This window comes from Nerophis lumbriciformis, linkage group LG24 (assembly GCF_033978685.3).
Source record: "Nerophis lumbriciformis linkage group LG24, RoL_Nlum_v2.1, whole genome shotgun sequence".
Classification (NCBI taxonomy): domain Eukaryota; kingdom Metazoa; phylum Chordata; class Actinopteri; order Syngnathiformes; family Syngnathidae; genus Nerophis; species Nerophis lumbriciformis.
The window spans coordinates 17,718,646-17,738,933 of NC_084571.2; the positions used below are offsets into that span (position 1 = coordinate 17,718,646).

The 20,288-nt window shown below is 42.3% G+C and overlaps 1 protein-coding gene across 2 annotated transcripts in view; it reads left to right on the forward strand.

Moving 5' to 3' along the window:
- The first annotated feature begins 686 nt into the window (after nucleotides 1-686).
- Nucleotides 687-20,288, forward strand: part of mapk1 (mitogen-activated protein kinase 1) — a 45,233-nt gene continuing 25,631 nt past the window's right edge. The window contains exon 1 of one of the 2 annotated variants that reach the window (XM_061981730.2): nucleotides 687-1,129. In XM_061981730.2, coding sequence (XP_061837714.1) covers nucleotides 999-1,129 — 131 coding nt within the window. In that variant the 5' untranslated portion in view covers nucleotides 687-998. The remainder of the gene's footprint in view (nucleotides 1,130-20,288) is intronic. The other variant, XM_061981731.2, reaches the window with a different exon arrangement.

The window sequence follows — 20,288 nt, forward strand, 5'->3', positions numbered from 1 at the left end:
TGTGCTCCACTGAAAGGATCTCCTGGCAAGAGTTAGTGGTGTGTCCAGCAACAAGTGTTCCATCGGGACGGGCAGGTTTCCCCCAACTTGAAATCTTGCCAGTTTCGTTGAGAGGGCAGATGATCAATTGTATTGTTTAGACTGCAGAGATCAGTGCAACAAGGAAGTGAAACAAGACAAAGGCAAGCATGGAGAGAGGAGGGGTGTGCGACCGCCTTTGCTTAGAGTCAAGAGAGAGAAAAAAGTGTAAAGTATCCAGTAACAAAGGTGTCCGCATTATTTAACTTGCTTTGTCAGGGTGTAACTTCATGTATTATTGAGGCCACTAGGTGTCCCCACAACACAAATTACTTCTACTTCAATCCATCATAATTAGTGTTTTCATATTGATCATTGGAATTTCATTTCTCTAACACTACAAAATAATAAATACTATGATTTGTGCTGATATAAATACTTTAATCAAAAGTTGGCACCCCTACTTGTATTGATGTTAAATGTGTTGTTTTGAAGTAAAGATAATTGATCAATTGATATGAAAACATGTTTGATTCCACATGCCTCAAACTACAATTGTACTTGTGGACACTTTGTGTCATCACAGGTTAAGAAGTCCCATTTGTAGTTGGAGTTAACACCTAATGTTTGCTCAAATGCCAAACACAAGTAAATATGTCCAAACACGAGCTTGTCGGTGATTAAAGCCAAATAAAAAGTGCAAGTTTGGTGAAGACGCAAAGCAGGAAAAAGAGGAAGAGAAAAGTGAAAGTGGATCACATGACCAGATGATTTCCTGCTGCCTGGCCGCCTCACAGCACCTCCTCCTCGGACTCACTGACTCGCTCTCACCGCAGACCTGCGCTGTCCCTTCCAAGCCGACCACCGCGGACTAAACTACTCCGCTGGCCGCCTCCCAGTCGTCCACCTCCTGGCCGACCACCGCGGACTAAACTACTCAAAAGTCGCCCGTTGTCCTGCCTTGTCCCCCGCTACTCACCATGGCCACAGCGGCTGGCAGCGGCCCCATCCCCGGCACGGGGACCGAGCTGGTCCGCGGACAGGCGTTCGACGTCGGGCCTCGCTACAGCAACCTGTCCTACATCGGGGAGGGAGCCTACGGGATGGTGTGGTAAGTGACGCCGGCCATCGCGCACCCCGCGGCCGCCAGACACCAACACACCTCCCGCTAGGACACTAGCTTAGCACGATAGCTTAGCAACATTGCTAGCAGTCGCGTACAAACCATCAATTATGTCGTTTATTTGACTGAAATAACGCAAATATCTCGTTTGTTTGACTGAAGTAACTCATATGTCGTTTATTTGACTGAAATAACCCAAATATGTCGTTTATTTGACTGAAACAACCCAAATATGTTGTTAATTTGACTGACATAATGTAAATATGTCATTTATTTGACTGAAATAACCCAAATATGTTGTTTATTTGACTGAAGTAACACAAATATGTTGTTTATTTGACTGAAATAACTCATGTCGTTAGTTGACTGAAATAACCCAAATATGCCGTTTATATGACTGAAATAACCCAAACATGTCATTTATTTGACTGAAACAACCCAAATATGTTGTTAATTTGACTGAAGCAACCCAAATATGTCGTTAATTTGACTGAAAGAACCCAAGTATGTTGTTTATTTGACTGAAGTAACACAAATATGTTGTTTATTTGACTGAAATAACGTAAATATTTTGTTTATTTGACTGAAATTACCCTAATATGTTGTTTATTTGACTGGCATAACGTAAATATGTTGCTTAAATAACTGAAACAACCAAAATATGTTGTTTATTTGACTGAAATAACGCAAATATATCGTTTTTGTGACTGAAATTATGTAAATATGTCGTTTATTTGACTGAAATAACCCAAATATGTCTTTTATTTGACTGAAATAATGCAAATATGTTGTTTTTTTGACTGAAATAACCCAAATATGTTATTTGACTGAAATAACGTAAATATGTTGTATATTTGACTGAAATAACCCAAATATGTTATTTGACTGAAATAACATAAACATGTTTATTTGACTGAGATGGCCTAAAAATGTTTATTTGACTGAAATAACGTAAATATTTTGTTCGACTGAAATAACCACATATGTTGTTTATTTGACTGAAACAACCCAAATATGTTGTTAATTTGACTGACATAATGTAAATATGTTGTTTATTTGACTGAAATAACCCAAAAATGTTGTTTATTTGACTGAAGTAACACAAATATGTTGTTTATTTGACTGAAATAACGTAAAAATGTTGTTAATTTGACTGAAATTACCCAAATATGTTGTTTATTTGACTGACATAACGTAAATATGTTGCTTAAATAACTGAAACAACCCAAATATGTTGTTTATTTGACTGAAATAACGCAAATATCTTGTTTTTTTTGACTGAAATTACGTAAATATGTTGTTTATTTGACTGAAATAACCCAAATATGTCTTTTATTTGACGGAAATAACGCAAATATGTTATTTGACTGAAATAACGTAAATATGTTCTTTATTTGACTGAAATAACGCAAATATCTCGTTTATTTGACTGAAATAACGTAAATATGCGATTAGGTGGCGACTTGTCTAGGGTGTACCCCGCCTTCCGCCCGATTGTAGCTGAGATAGCCTCCAGCGTCCCCCGCAATCCCGAAGGGAATAAGCGGTAGAAAATAGATGGATGGATGGATGTTGTTTATTTGACTGAAATAACCCAAATATGCAGTTTATTTGACTGAAATAAAGTAAATATGTTGTTTATTTGACTGAAATGGCCCAAATATGTTTGACTGAAATAACGTAAATATTAAGTTAAGTTAAAGTTAAAGTACCAATGATTGTCACACACACACTAGGCGTGGTGAAATTTGTCCTCTGCATTTGACCCATCCCCTTGATCACCCCCTGGGAGGTGAGGGGAGCAGTGGGCAGCAGCGGTGCCGCGCCCGGGAATCATTTTGGTGATTTAACCCCTAATGCCAAGCAGGGAGGTAATGGATCCCATTTTTATAGTCTTTGGTATGACTCGGCCGGGGTTTGAACTCACAACCTACCGATCTCAGGGCGGACACTCTAACCACTAGGCCACTGAGTACGGTAGGTTATATATAAATATGTTGTTCATTTGACTGAAATAACCACATATGTTGTTTATTTGACTGAAATAACCCAAATATGTTGTTTATTTGACTGAAGTATCCAAAAATGTGTTGTTTATTTGAGCTCAGTCACTAAATGAAGCCAAATTGTGATTTTATTCATCCCAACACATTTCCTTGTTGTTGACAAAGTGATTTAATGATTTTATTGCAGGAGCAAAAAGCAACACCTTGACTTCATTTCAACTAAAGTGACTTAATTTTTAGAAACAACTTTTATCTGCTGAAACCTTTCATCCAAACCACTTATTGCAGCTGTCAATGACGTCATAATAATCCATTTTGAGTTATTAACACATTAAAATGTGATTGTCAATGACGTCATAATAATCCACTTTGAGTTATTAACACATTAAAATGTGATTGATTGTCAATGACGTCTTAATAATCCACCTTGAGTTTTTGGCACATGAAAAAGTGATTGATTGGACATATAAAGACATTGTTAGGTTGTCATGTCCATCAAAAGGAAACATTTGTGTTGTCTTCAATATTTCCAGTAAATGTCTTGTGTTGTTTCTTGTCTTTGCACACCTGGGAAGCAAATACACATCTGTATGCTTTACACATGTGCTAACACCAATACACATCTGTATGCTTTACAAATGTGCTGCAGGTGTGTGTGTGTGTCTTTACGCTGGCAGGAAGTCTGCGTTTATGGCACAGGAAATGGTGCAAATAGAAATGGTGCAAATAGGTCAGTTCCCAGGTCGAACTGTGGTTGTGGAGTGTTTGAAACGTGTCATAAGCGTAAAAAGAAGTGAAGCAATGTGTACGTGCACTTTACCTCACTTCCTGTTTGTATTCTTCTTGGCATTGCACCTTGTTAGCTTATTTGCCTGTTTGAAAGACAAGAAGAGTTGGATGCTCACTGGAGTGAAGTTCTAGTTCCTAGAAACTTTTTTACTCTGTTTTCTCTAGGAGCACCTTTTACATTACATATTGTTATGAAATTGTCTGTTACTACATTATATATATACTTGCAGTGTGTATATTGTAAATATTACATATTATTATGAAGATGTCTGTTACTACATTATATAAATATATATATACTTGCAGTGTGTATATTGTACATATTACTTATTGTTATGAAGGTGTCTGTTACTACATGATGTATTTACTTGCAGTGTGTATATTGTACATATTACTCTTTGTTATGAAGGGGTCTGTTACTACATTATATATATACAAACCCCTGTTTCCATATGAGTTGGGAAATTCCATCCATCCATCCATCTTCTTCCGCTTATCCGAGGTCGGGTCGCGGGGTCAGCAGCCTAAGCAGGGAAGCCCAGACTTCCCTCTCCCCAGCCACTTCGTCCAGCTCCTCCCGGGGGATCCCGAGGCGTTCCCAGGCCAGCCGGGAGACATAGTCTTCCCAACGTGTCCTGGGTCTTCCCCGTGGCCTCCTACCGGTCGGACATGCCCTAAACACCTCCTTAGGGAGGCGCTCAGGTGGCATCCTGACCAGATGACCGAACCACCTCATCTGGCTCCTCTCGATGCGGAGGAGCAGCGGCTTTACTTTGAGCTCCCCCCGGATGACAGAGCTTCTCACCCTATCTCTAAGGGAGAGCCCCGCCACCCGGCGGAGGAAACTCATTTCGGCCGCTTGTACCCGTGATCTTGTCCTTTCGGTCATAACCCAAAGCTCATGACCATAGGTGAGGATGGGAACGTAGATCGACCGGTAAATTGAGAGCTTTGCCTTCCGGCTCAGCTCCTTCTTCACCACAACGGATCGATACAGCGTCCGCATTACTGAAGACGCCGCACCGATCCGCCTGTCGATCTCACGATCCACTCTTCCCTCACTCGTGAACAAGACTCCGAGGTACTTGAACTCCTCCACTTGGGGCAAGATCTCCTCCCCAACCCGGAGATGGCACTCCACCCTTTTCCGGGCGAGAACCATGGACTCGGACTTGGAGGTGCTGATTCTCATCCCAGTCGCTTCACACTCAGCTGCAAACCGATCCAGTGAGAGCTGAAGATCCTGGCCAGATGAAGCCATCAGGACCAAATCATCTGCAAAAAGCAGAGACCTAATCCTGAGTTGGGAAATTGTTAGATGTAAATATAAACGGAATACAATGATTTGCAAATCCTTTTCAACCCATATTCAATTGAATGCACTACAAAGACAAGATATTTGATGTTCAAACTCATAAACTTTATTTTTTTTTTGCAAATAATAATTAACTTAGAATTTCATGGCTGCAACACGTGCCAAAGTAGTTGGGAAAGGGCATGTTCACCACTGTGTTACATGGCCTTTCCTTTTAACAACACTCAGTAAACGTTTGGGAACTGAGGAGACACATTTTTTAAGCTTCTCAGGTGGAATTCTTTCCCATTCTTGCTTGATGTACAGCATAAGTTGTTGAACAGTCCGGGGGTCTCCGTTGTGGTATTTTAGGCTTCATAATGCGCCACACATTTTCAATGGGAGACAGGTCTGGACTACAGGCAGGCCAGTCTAGTACCTGCACTCTTTTACTATGAAGCCACGTTTATGTAACACGTGGCTTTGCATTGTCTTGCTGAAATAAGCAGGGGCGTCCATGGTAACGTTGCTTGGATGGCAACATATGTTGCTCCAAAACCTGTATGTACCTTTCAGCATTAATGGCGCCTTCACAGATGTGTAAGTTACCCCGTTTCCATATGAGTTGTGAAATTGTGTTAGATGTAAATATAAACGGAATACAATGATTTGCAAATCATTTTCAACCCTTATTCAGTTGAATATGCTACACAGACAACATATTTGATGTTCAAACTGATAAACTTTTTTTTTTTTGCAAATAATCATTAACTTTAGAATTTGATGCCAGCAACACATGACAAAGAAGTTGGGAAAGGTGGGAATAGATACTGATAAAGTTGAGGAATGCTCATCAAACACTTATTTGGAGCACCCCACAGGTGAACAGGCAAATTGGGAACAGGTGGGTGCCATGATTGGGTATAAAAGTAGATTCCATGAAATGCTCAGTCATTCACAAACAAGGATGGAGCGAGGGTCAACACTTTGTCAACAAATGTGTGAGCAAATTGTTGAACAGTTTAAGAAAAACCTTTCTCAACAAGCTATTGCAAGGAATTTAGGGATTTCACCATCTACGGTCCGTAATATCATCAAAGGGTTCAGAGAATCTGGAATAATCACTGCACGTAAGCAGCTAAGCCCGTGACCTTCGATCCCTCAGGCTGTACTGCATCAACAAGTGACATCAGTGTGAAAGGATATCACCACATGGGCTCAGGAACACTTCAGTAACCCACTGGCAGTAACTACAGTTGGTCGCTACATCTGTAAGTGCAAGTTAAAACTCTCCTATGCAAGGCGAAAATCGTTTATCAACAACACCCAGAAACGCAGTCGGCTTCGCTGGGCCTGAGCTCATCTAAGATGGACTGATACAAAGTGGAAAAGTGTTCTGTGGTCTGACGAGTCCACATTTCAAATTGTTTTTGGAAACTGTGGATGTCGTGTCCTCCGGACCAAAGAGGAAAAGAACCATCCGGATTGTTATAGGCGCAAAGTTGAAAAGCCAGCATCTGTGATGGTATGGGGGTGTATTAGTGCCCAAGACATGGGTAACTTACACATCTGTGAAGGCGCCATTAATGCTGAAAGGTACATACAGGTTTTGGAGCAACATATGTTGCCATCCAAGCAACGTTACCATGGACGCCCCTGCTTATTTCAGCAAGACAATGCCAAGCCACGTGTTACATCAACGTGGCTTCATAGTAAAAGAGTGCGGGTACTAGACTGGCCTGCCTGTAGTCCAGACCTGTCTCCCATTGAAAATGTGTGGCACATTATGAAGCCTAAAATACCACAACAGAGACCCCCGGACTGTTGAACAACTTAAGCTGTACATCAAGCAAGAATGGGAAAGAATTCCACCTGAGAAGCTTAAAAAATGTGTCTCCTCAGCTCCCAAACGTTTACTGAGTGTTGTTAAAAGGAAAGGCAATGTAACACAGTGGTGAACATGCCCTTTCCCAACTACTTTGGCATGTGTTGCAGCCATGAAATTCTAAGTTAATTATTATTTGCAAAAAGAAAATAAAGTTTAAGAGTTTGAACATCAAATATCTTGTCTTTGTAGTGCATTCAATTGAATATGGGTTGAAAAGGATTTGCAAATCATTGTATTCCGTTTATATTTACATCCAACACAATTTCCCAACTCATATGGAAACGGGGTTTGTAAGATAGTAGTATTGTAGTACTATCAGTGAAGTAGTAGGACTGTTGTGTAGTTCATGTAAGATAGTAGTATTGTAGTACTATCAGTGAAGTAGTAGTACTGTTGTGTAGTTCATGTAAGATATTAGTATTGTAGTACTATCACTGAAGTAGTAGTACTGTTGTGTAGTTCATGTAAGATATTAGTATTGTAGTACTATCAGTGAAGTAGTAGTACTGTTGTGTAGTTCATGTAAGATAGTAGTATTGTAGGACTATCAGTGAAGTAGTAGTACTGTTGTGTAGCTCATGTAAGATAGTAGGGCTGGGCGATATATGGAATATACTGGATATATTGCGGGTTTGTCTCTGTGCGATGTAGAAAAAGACTATATGTTGATATTGGACTATACCAGGGGTCGGCAACCTTTACCACTCAAAGAGCCATTTTGACCAGTTTTACAAATTAAAGAAAACAATGGGAGTCACAAAATTATTTTGAAATTTAAAATGAAATACAAAGTTTTTTTTTTTTGCTTTGTGCTATGTATAAACCAGGGGTCTCAGACACGCAGCCCGCACCTTAAAATGAAAATTGAATGTTAGTGTGGCCCGCAAGTTTTATATGAAAGGCGCTTGACAGCGTCATACTTGCCAACCCTCCCGATTTTTCCAGGCGACTACGAATTTCAGGGCAACTATTCTCTCGAACGTCTGCTGATTTTCACCCAAACAACATTAATAAGGGCGTGCCGTGATGGCACAGCATTTAACGCCCTTTACAACCTGTACATACAGCGTGCCGGCCCAGCCACACGTTGTATGAGGCTTCTGCAGACACACGTAAGTGACAGCAAGGCATACTTGGTCAACAGCCACACAGGTTACACTGACGGTGGCCGTATAAAACAACTTTAACACTCTTACTAATATGCGCCACACTGTGAATCCACACCAAACAAGAATGACAAACACATTTCGGGAGAACATCCGCACAGTAACACAACATAAACACAACAGAACAAATACCCAGAATCCCATGCAGCCCTAACTCTTCCGGGCTACATTATACACCCCAGCTACCACCAAACCCCACCCACCTCAACCGACGCACGGAGGGATGGGTGGGGGTGGGGTGGGGTGGGTGTTTAATCTAGCCCGGAAGAGTTAGGGCTGCATGGGATTCTGGGTATTTGTTCTGTTGTGTTTATGTTGTGTTACGGTGCAGATGTTCTCCCAAAATGTGTTTGTCATTCTTGTTTGGTTTTGGTTCACAGTGTGGCGCATATTAGTAAGAGTGTTAAAGTTGTTTATACGGCCACCGTCAGTGTAACCTGTGTGGCTGTTGACCAAGTATGCCTTGCTGTTACTTACGTGTGCAAGCAGAAGCTGCATACAACATGTGACTGGGCTGGCACGCTGTTTGTACAGGCTGTAGAGGGCGCTAAATGCTGTACCATCACGGCACGCCCTTAATATTATTGTTAGGGTGAAAATCGGAGAATATTTGCCCCGGAGAGAGGCACTGAAACCCGTAAGTCTCCCGGGAAAATCGGGAGGATCGGCAAGTATGCAGCTGAGCCGCATCAGAGTGATCAAAGAGCCGCATGCGGCTCCGGAGCCGCAGGTTGCCGACCCCTGGACTATACGTTCTCACACAGTTGTTTTTAGCTGCGGGCATTACACTACAGGCGTTTCTCACTCTTTCTTGTCTCGCCTTCTCACAGAGACGTAAAACAAGCGCACCTTCTTACATACTTCACATACTGTCGCACGTGCAACGTCATACGCCCTCACTGAGCAGAGAGGTAGCAGCATGCGTTAACTGTGATTCTAGTGGTAATACGAGAGAGAGATGGTGCGAATCTGGTAACAAATGAAGGAAGAATTAATTCCCAAGAAAAACAGCAGGGGGTCCATCGTCTGTCGGTGGTTTGGCTTCAAGCGGGAAGATGTTGAACAGACAACCGTAATATGTCAAGTATGCGGCAAAAGCGTTGCTACAAAAAGTAGCAGCACTACTAATTTGTAGCATCATTTGAAAAGTCACCCGCTAGAGAATGAGGAGTGCTTGAAACTCTGCATGTCAACATCTCCTTTCGGTGCCACACCCACAAAATGCCCAAGCAACCATTTCCACATCAACACCGTATGAAAGAAATAGTCCACAACAGAAGGAGATAACGTCCGCAGTAACCTACCACATAGCGAAGGACATACACTATTTGATTTCCTATTATGCAGCTCATTTTTATTTGACACTTATTGAAATATCTTGTGATATCATGCACAAAAGTGCATTTTATTTGTTTTAAACTATTGTAGTGGCGTTCTGTACAAAAAGTGCACTTTAGTGTTGTTTTGATATCGACATCCTCTGTACCGATGATGTCGTTGTGGCTTGTGCAGCCCTTTGAGACACTTGTGATTTAGGGCTATATAAATAAACATTGATTGATTGATTGATTGATATGTCATCTTAGTGACATCATGCACAAAAGTGCACTAATTGCTTGTTTTAAAATGTCTCTGACAATCTTGCACTTTCTGTTTTGAAATGACATGAATGTTTGTGCCACTGTTTAATAACTGTTTAATAAATACAGTTTTGCTAAATTGACTTAGTTGTGCATGAAAGTTTAAAAGTAGCATATATTAATGCAGTATGAAGAAGAATGTTTTAATGTATACACATAGAATCATCATATTGCTGTGATTACATGCATCAAGTGTTCATTCAAGGCTAAGGCAAAATAGCCAGATATATATGGTGTATCTCCACAGTGGCAAAGCTCCGGGGGTTGACGAGATCCGTCCAGAAATGCTGAAGGCTCTGGGTGTTGAGGGGCTGTCTTGGTTGATATGCCTTTACAACATTGTGTGGAAGTCTGGGACAGTGCCGAGGGAGTGGCAGACTGGGGTGGTGGTTCCCCTATTCAAAAAGGGGGACCAGAGGGTGTGTGCTAATTACAGGGGTATCACACTACTCAGCCTCCCTGGGAAAGTTTACGCCAAGGTACTGGAAAGGAGGGTCCGGCCGATAGTTGAACCTCAGATTCAAGAGGAGCAATGTGGATTCCGTCCTGGTCGTGGAACAACTGACCAGCTCTTTACTCTTGCGGGAATTCTGAAGAAGGCCTGGGAGTATGCCTATCCAGTCTACATGTGCTTTGTGGATTTGGAGAAGGCGTATGACCGGGTCCCGCGGGAGATCTTGTGGGAGGTGCTGAGGGAGTACGGGGTAAGGGGAACCCTGCTGAGGGCCATCCAATCTCTGTACAACCAAAGCGAGAGTTGTGTCCGGGTGCTTGGATGTAAGTCGGATCTGTTTCCAGTGGGGGTTGGTCTCCGCCAGGGCTGCGCTCTGTCACCTATCCTGTTTGTGATTTTCATGGACAGGATTTCTAGGCAGAGTCGTGACCATGGCGGAGAGGGTATACGTCTCTGGGGCTAAAGGTTGCGTCACCGCTGTTTGCAGATGATGTGGTCCTGATGGCACTTTCGGTTCGTGACCTTCAGCTCTCACTGGGTCGGTTCACAGCCGAGTGTTCAGCGGCTGGAATGAGGATCAGCATCTCCAAATCTGAGGCCATGGTTCTCAGCAGGAAACCGATGGTTTGTACAATCCAGGGAGAGAACGAGACTCTGTCCCAGGTGGAGGAGTTTAAGTATCTCGGGGTCTTGTTCATGAGTGAGGGAAAGATGGAGAAGGAAATCAACCGGATAATCGGAGCAGCTGGGGCAGTATTGCAGTCTCTGTGCCGCACTGTTGTGACGAAACGAGAGCTGAGCCAGAAGGCAAAGCTCTCGGTCTACCGAGCTATCTACATTCCTACTCTCACCTACGGTCATGAAGTGTGGGTCATGACCGAAAGAATAAGATCGCGGATACAAGCGGCCAAAATGAGTTTCCTCAGAAGGGTGGCTGGCATCTCCCTTAGAGATAGGGTGAGAAGTTCAGTCACCCGAGAGAGACTCGGAGTAGAGCTGCTGCTCCTTCGCTTGGAAAGGAACCAGCTTAGATGGTTCAGGCATCTCGTGCGGATGCCTCACGAGCGTCTCCCTAGGGAGGTCCTCGTTGCACGTCCCACAGGGAGGAGACCCCGCGCAGTCCAAGGACCAGATGGGGGGGATTACATCTCCTCTCTGGCCTGGGAACGCTTTGGGATTCCCCAGGAGGAAGTTGTTAATGTTGCTCTGGAGAGGGAAGTCTGGGGGTCTCTGCTGGAGCTGTTGTCCCCGCGACCTGATTCCGGATAAGTGGTTGAAGATGGATGGATGGATATGGTGTATCGTGACTTGACCTAAACATATCCACATATTAATAAAAGGCCATATCGCCCAGCCCAAAAGATAGCAGTATTGTAGTACTATCAGTGAAGTAGTAGTACTATAGTATAGTTCAGATGGTGTTGCATTCAAAGCCATGGCAGAGCGTCAGATTTTGCAAAGACGAAGACAGCCCCTTCCCCGACTGAGCGTGATGGAGGTCTTCTTCTGACCCTCCCCATTCTCTTGTGCGTCGTCACGACAACACGGCAGTTGCATAACACGGCGACGATGCCTTGTAATGCCGTCGCTGTGGAAACGTGGCCTCTCCGCCTCCTTTTCCACCTGCATCCCCAGTGCACCACCTTAACGCCTCCTCCCAGTTCTGTGACAAATATGGACCATACCTTCATTTGTCTTTGTCTGTGTGCGAAGCCCCGCTCCCAAGTGAATAATCATCAACATGACTGGAGGACGAGGGTCACATGGTACACGCAGAGTACCAACCAGCAGGAGCAGACAAGAAGGCCTGCTAGCTGCTAAACTAGCTTGTAAAAAAACAACTTTTTTTAGTGTGATTGATTCTTCATCTAAACGGAATGATGTGAGCATCCCAGCGAGAGTGAAACTATTACACTGTTGCTTTAGTATGGTTAGTTTGCATGTTTAGCAGCTAGCAATTCTCCTAATACTATAGTGTCACAATAAAGCTACATCCGTTTAGCACTTGGCTTCTAAAACTTATTGTCCATCCAATTTGTGTTCAGGCTCAAAAATATAAAGTCCTGGATTATCATTGTTCCCAAAGTAATCCTTGTTGTCTCTCACAAAGTCTGCTTGATTAGCATTGTTGTTGATGAGGAAGGGATCTGTGGTTCCTCCTCTACGCCCCACGATCACCTGACTGGCTTCCTCATTATCTCTCAAAATATCTCGGGAATCTCCGTGAGATTGATACTATTTTGATCATATCTATTTAGTGCATGAAAGAACGATTGATATGCTAACTTTAGCAGATGTGCACCCAAAATGTTGTCTTGGTAACTCCAAGTGCATGAAAGAACGATTGATATGCTAACTCAGTGGTTCTTAAGCTGGGTTCGATCGAACCCTAGGGGTTCGGTGAGTCGGGCTCAGGGGTTCGGCGGACGTCAATACACACCCGACTCATCGTGTAAATAAAAACTTTTCCCTATCGGCGTATTACGGATACGGCAACAGCAGAAGTCAGACTGATTTGCAGGTGTGTAATTTGTTGTGAGTTTATGTACTGTGTTGGTTTTGTTCTTTGAACAAGGTGATGTTCATGCACGGTTCATTTTGTGCACCAGTAAAAAAAACATGGTAACACTTTAGTATGGGGAACATATTCACCATTATTTAGTTGCTTATTAACATGCAAATTAGTAACATATTGGCTCTTAACTAGTCATTATTAGGTACTTATTAATGCCTTATTCGGCATGGTCTTATTTTAACCCTTACCCTCTAACCCTGGCCCTAACCCTCTAACCCTAACCAAATAACTCTAAATTAAGTCTTTGTTATTTAGAATATGTTCCCCTAGTGTCCAAAAAACTCTAAATTAAGTCTTTGTTACTTAGAATATGTTCCCTATACTAAAGTGTTACCAAAAACACATAACTTTGTCTTGAATTTGAATTTTTATTTTATTTTTTTCACTAAAGAAGGGTTCGGTGAATGCGCATATGAAACTGGTGGGGTTCCGTACCTCCAACAAGGTTAAGAACCACTGTGCTAACTTTAGCACATGTGCACCCAAAATGTTGTCTTGGTAGCTCCAAGTGCATGAAAGAACGATTGATATGTTAACTTTAGCACATGTGGACCCAAAATGTTGTCTTGGTAACTCCAAGTGCATGAAAGAACGATTGATATGCTAACTTTTGCACACATGGACCCAAAATGTTGTCTTGGTAACTCCAAGTGCATGAAAGAACGATTGGTATGCTAACTTTAGCACATGTGGACCCAAAATGTTGTCTTGGTAATTCCAAGTGAATGAAAGAACGATTGGTATGCTAACTTTAGCACATGTGGACCCAAAATGTTGTCTTGGTAATTCCAAGTGAATGAAAGAACGATTGGTATGCTAACTTTAGCACATATGAAAGAACGATTGATATGCTAACTTTAGCACATGTGGACCCGAAATGTTGTCTTGGTAATTCCAAGTGAATGAAAGAACGATTGGTATGCTAACTTTAGCACATGTGGACCCACAATGTTGTCTTGGTAATTCCAAGTGCATGAAAGAATGATTAATATGCTAACTTTAGCACATGTGGACCCAAAATTTTGTCTTGGTAACTCCACGTGAATGACAGAACGATTGGTATGCTAACTTTAGCACATGTGGACCCACAATGTTGTCTTGGTAACTCCAAGTGCATGAAAGAATGATACATTTTTTAACTTTAGCACATGTGGACCCAAAATGTTGTCTTGGTAACTCCAAGTGCATGAAAGAATGATTGATGTGCTAACTTTTGCACATGTGGACCCAAAATGTTGTCTTGGTAACTCCAAGTGCATGAAAGAACGATTGATCTGTTAACTTTAGCACATGTGGACCCAAAATGTTGTCTTGGTAACTCCAAGTGCATGAAAGAACGATTGATATGCTAACTTTTGCACACATGGACCCAAAATGTTGTCTTGGTAACTCCAAGTGCATGAAAGAACGATTGGTATTCTAACTTTAGCACATGTGGACCCAAAATGTTGTCTTGGTAATTCCAAGTGAATGAAAGAACGATTGGTATGCTAACTTTAGCACATGTGGACCCAAAATGTTGTCTTGGTAATTCCAAGTGAATGAAAGAACGATTGGTATGCTAACTTTAGCACATGTGGACCCGAAATGTTGTCTTGGTAATTCCAAGTGAATGAAAGAACGATTGATATGCTAACTTTAGCACATGTGGACCCAAAATTTTGTCTTGGTAACTCCACGTGAATAAAAGAACGATTGGTATGCTAACTTTAGCACATGTGGACCCACAATGTTGTCTTGGTAACTCCAAGTGTATGAAAGAATGATTAATTTTTTAACTTTAGCACATGTGGACCCAAAATATTGTCTTGGTAACTCCAAGTGCATGAAAGAATGATTGATGTGCTAACCTTTGCACATGTGTTCCCAAAATGTTGTCTTGGTAACTCCAAGGGCATAAAAGAACGATTGATATGCTAACTTTAGCACATGGGGAAGCTGACTACCAGTTTCCAGGAACCTGACTCACTTTTATTTCTACTCTTGCTGAACTAGTTGAGCCTGAAATAATGACGCACTGGGCTAGGTACTACTAATTGGTTGCCATAGCAACGAGGTGCACATGTGCCCTTTGCGCTCCTCTCCAAACAAAGCATGTTCATGTGGCGGTAAGATCTATGCTGCGTTCAAGTGACCTGGGAAGTTACAAGTCGGAGCCGAGTTGTGGGCGTTCCGGTTCCGATGTGGGAATCAAGATGTCCACATCCACAACTTATGTGAAAATAACCTTAACACACGAGTAGGAGCTAGCAAAGTGACTTCAGTCAAGTTACCATACATATAAACCTACAACACAGTCATGTTACCATACATATAAACCTACAACACAGTCATGTTACCATACATATAAACTTACAACACAGTCATGTTACCATACATATAAACCTACAACACAGTCATGTTACCATACATATAAACCTACAACACAGTCATGTTACCATACATATAAACCTACAACACAGTCATGTTACCATACATATAAACCTAAAACACAGTCATTTTACCATACATATAAACCTACAACACAGTCATGTTACCATATATATAAACCTACAACAAGGAATAGACATCATTGTTTACATCCAGAGCAGCCAGTGAGTAATCCAGTGTGTGTGATTTAGTGAGTGATCCAGTGTGTCATCAGCAGTGTTGGGTTAGTTACTGAAAAGCAGTAACTAGTTACAGTTACTAGTTACTTCATTTCAAAAGTAACTCAGTTACTAACTCAGTTACTTACACCAAAAAGTAATGCGTTACTGTGAAAAGTAACTATTTAGTTACTTTTTTTTTTTTTTTTTTTTTAAAGCTCCAGTTAATGCCCTTTTAGCCTTCATTTCAGTACTGTTATTGCACTGGAGAATAATACAATCTGTTGATCAACTTGACATGCATTTGCATCACTCAACTCTGCTAAGCCATGTGGTCTACATACAACACACAAAGACAAAGATATGTTACAAAGGCCAATTTGTTTCTCACCAGAACAAATTGACAAAACTATTTTAAATAGCTGCAACATAACATACATAAGTAACAAACAGCATAATAACAGCATAGCTGTAAAGCAAGAAAGGCACACACTACATACACAAAGTCTAACCAGGCATTTTCTTCCTCAAGTAATTCTGATACAAAATCATGTCTGAAGCCCAGAACACTCTACACATTTCCCCAGTTTTAGTTTAGAGATAAGGAAAGATTGGCCTGGCCCACTAGGATCCTTCTTTATGTTTGTGAACTTTATAGTCTATACATTTAGAGTGATGTGATAATCAAACACTCTAGAAGTCTAGAATGAAAGAGTATATAAGAGAATTGACAGCAATGTTCCCTCTCAGGAGCGCGCATGTGCAATTGCGCACTGCTCAAGCGTCCTCTGCGCACGGCAAATCTATGCCATGCACAAAATCAAATAAAAAAATAAGCGCATAATTTTCGACACGACACGGACACGACAGAGAAAACCGTTTTCGTCATCATTGTTCAAATATTGTAACGTCTGTCGAGACGCTTTGAGGACATGAATTCCATCCATCACTTTACTGAGCAAAACTCTTTACTGTCGGCCATAAACACATCACCAAAACATTAGTAAAAAAAATGATATCTAGCAAAACTGGTCATTTTCTGCAGTACAAACCAGACCAAAAGCAACTTTGTTATATCAACAGCAGCCGCTCGCTCTCTCACGTGCGCCAACACTTGCACATATGGCACTTAGCCAGTGATGCGTTTACAGCCACACAAAAAGTCGGACAACTCCAACACCACACATAAAGTGTCATTCCAGGTCGTTACACTATGATTTACCAATCAAATGTGTGCTTATTCTAGTGTCATTTATTAGGAATCTTAATTTATAAATATTAATCATTAAATGCTGTTAGTATATTAAATAAATACTAATAAAAATATATTTTTTACAAACAGGAAGTTGCAGGAATGTACACATGATCCCCTGCTTACATCTCATTGTGCAACATGTGAATGTTTTAATGGGAACTAAATGCAATGTCTGAAAGGGGTACAAATTATTTCCAAAGCAGGACCTCCACCCAGACAAACAATACAAGTACACAGTTCATGAAAAACAATATTTTTTGTTGTTGTCATTATAAGTGGGCCTAAACACTTATATTAGAAATGGAAATGACTGCTGTCATTTGATTCTAATAATAAGAGAATGTTGTCTGTCTATCTGTGTTGGCCCTGTGATGAGGTGGGGACTTGTCCAGGGTGTACCCTGCCTTCCGCCCGAATGCAGCTGAGATAGCGACCCCGAAAGGGACAAGCGGTAGAAAATGGATGGATGGATGGAGATGTAAGTTGTTATTTAGTGAGGTTTGGGACAGGTGTGCTGCTGGTGTAGCCACAGTGTGCACGTCTAAAGTTGCTCACATGGACTCCACTCAATGCTCAGGGACTTTTTGCATTTGCTCACACATGAACAATTAGAGGGAACATTGATTGACAGAGTGTGTACCTTCAGCGGTGAATGGTGGTGGTGGTGGAGGTGAAATGGCATCAGAGTCTCTGTCTCTCTTTACTAGCTTCGTCGAAGCATGTTGCTATGTAGCTTGTTTCAGCAGATTTGAATTGCTGTTTTGGGCAGTAGATGGCATCTTTGATCCAAAGCACAATTTACATTTAACTAAAATGTTATTTTCTTTGTGCTCGACAAAAGAAAAGTAGTGAAAATATCTCCATGTTAGCAAACTCGACTTCTGGCTCCGCCATGATCAGACACGCCTCCCCCCCCCTCGCTCCCCACACTCACACTCAGACACACCCACACAGAGCGCATGTCTCTCTCTCTTCTCCGGCTTGTGACACAAGAAGAATCAGAACGATGACAGAGTAGCGCTCCGATAAAACACACTTTATACTACATAAAAAGTAACGTAAAATAACGCGTTAGATTACTAGTTACCGCCGAAACTAACGTTACTTTGTAACGCGTTAGTCCCAACACTGGTCATCAGTGAGTGATCCAGTGAGTGATCCAGTCAGTCTATGAGTTGATCGGTTATCAGTCATGTTTTCTGCATGATTTTTATTCAAAGAGTAATACTGACAAGTTTGATCATTATTACTGTGTGGTTACATTCCTACACCCAGGGTCAGTGTGTGGTTACATTCCTACACCCAGGGTCAGTGTGTGGTTACATTCCTACATTTAGGGTCACTGTATGGTTACATTCCTACACCCAGGGTCAGTGTGTGGTTACATTCCTACACCCAGGGTCACTGTGTGGTTACATTCCTACACCCAGGGTCAGTGTGTGGTTACATTCCTATACCCAGGGTCAGTGTGTGGTTACATTCCTACACCCAGGGTCACTGTGTGGTTACATTCCTACACCCAGGGTCACTGTGTGGTTACATTCCTACACCCAGGGTCACTGTGTGGTTACATTCATACACCCAGGGTCAGTATGTGGTTACATTCCTACACCCAGAGTCACTGTGTGGTTACATTCCTACACCCAGGGTCACTGTGTGGTTACATTCCTACACCCAGGGTCAGTGTGTGGTTACATTCCTACACCCAGAGTCACTGTGTGGTTACATTCCTACACCCAGGGTCACTGTGTGGTTACATTCCTACACCCAGAGTCACTGTGTGGTTACATTCCTACATCCAGGGTCATTGTGTGGTTACATTCCTACACCCAGTGTCAGTGTGTGGTTACATTCCTACACCCAGTGTCAGTGTGTGGTTACATTCCTACATCCAGGGTCACTGTGTGGTTACATTCCTACACCCAGGGTCACTTTGTGGTTACATTCCTACACCCAGGGTCACTTTGTGGTTACATTCCTACACCCAGGGTCACTGTGTGGTTACATTCCTACACCCAGGGTCACTGTGTGGTTACATTCCTACACCCAGAGTCACTGTGTAGTTACATTCCTACACCCAGGGTCACTGTGTGGTTACATTCCTACACCCAGGGTCACTGTGTGGTTACATTCCTACACCCAGAGTCACTGTGTGGTTACATTCCTACACCCAGGGTCAGTGTGTGGTGACATTCCTACACCCAGGGTCAGTGTGTGGTTACATTCCTACACCCAGGGTTACTGTGTGGTTACATTCCTACACCCAGGATCACTGTGTGGTTACATTCCTACACCCACGGTGTCAAATATAATCACTGTGTGGTTACATTCCTACACCCACGGTGTCAAATATAGTCACTGTGTTGTTACATTCCTACACCCAGGGTGTCAAATATAGTCGCTGTGTGGTTACATTCCTACACCCACGGTGTCAAATATAGTCAGTGTGTGGTTACATTCCTACACCCAGGGTGTCACCATCTTTCTGAGTGGGCAACACTAATCCCGCCTGCTTTGCCTTCTTATTCTCTGGCAGAGCAGGTGTGTGTTGTTAGCAAGCATGTGTCATGTGGGTGTACATAATGAGGTGGTCTGATACACACTGTTGTGTGTCTAAACATTTTGTGTGTGATCCTTTATTTGTGTGCTCAAGATGGAGTGTTTGTGTTACACAACAGTCAGAGTCCACCATGCCTTTTCTTACAGGTCTGCCTCCACAACACACACACACACACACACACACACACACACACACACACACACACACACACACACACACACACACACACACACACACATAAAGGAAGGTCAGTCATATTTCCCTGGCAGAAGGCTGTTTACACTTCAGTCCCTGCCTCCCGTCGCTATAGCAACCATCTTCTTCTTCTCTCCCACAATGTGGGCGTCTTTCTGCCTTTGTCATCACATCTCTGCTCACTGACAAACCCCACAGTAGTACTGTGTGTGTGTGTGTGTGTGTGTGTGCGTGTGTGTGTGTGTGTGTGTGTGTGTGTGTTTTCTGGCAATGCTTACTTAAAGGCCTACTGAAATGCAATTTTCTTATTTAAACGGGGATAGCAGGTCCATTCTATGTGTCATACTTGATTATTTCCCGATATTACCATATTTTTGCTGAAAGGATTTAGTAGAGAACATCGATGATAAAGTTCGCAACTTTTGGTCGCTGATAAAAAAGCCTTGCCTGTACCGGAAATAGCAGACGAGTAGCGTGACGTCACAGGTTGTGGAGCTCCTCACATCTGCACATTGTTTACAATCATGGCCACCAGCAGCGAGAGTGATTCGGACCGAGAAAGCGACGATTTCCCCATTAATTTGAGCGAGGATGAAAGATTTGTGGATGAGGAAAGTGAGAGTGAAGGACTAGAGGGCAGTGGGAGCGATTCAGATAGAGAAGATGCTGTGAGAGGCGGGTGGGACCTGATATTCAGCTGGGAATGACTAAAACAGTAAATAAACACAAGACATATA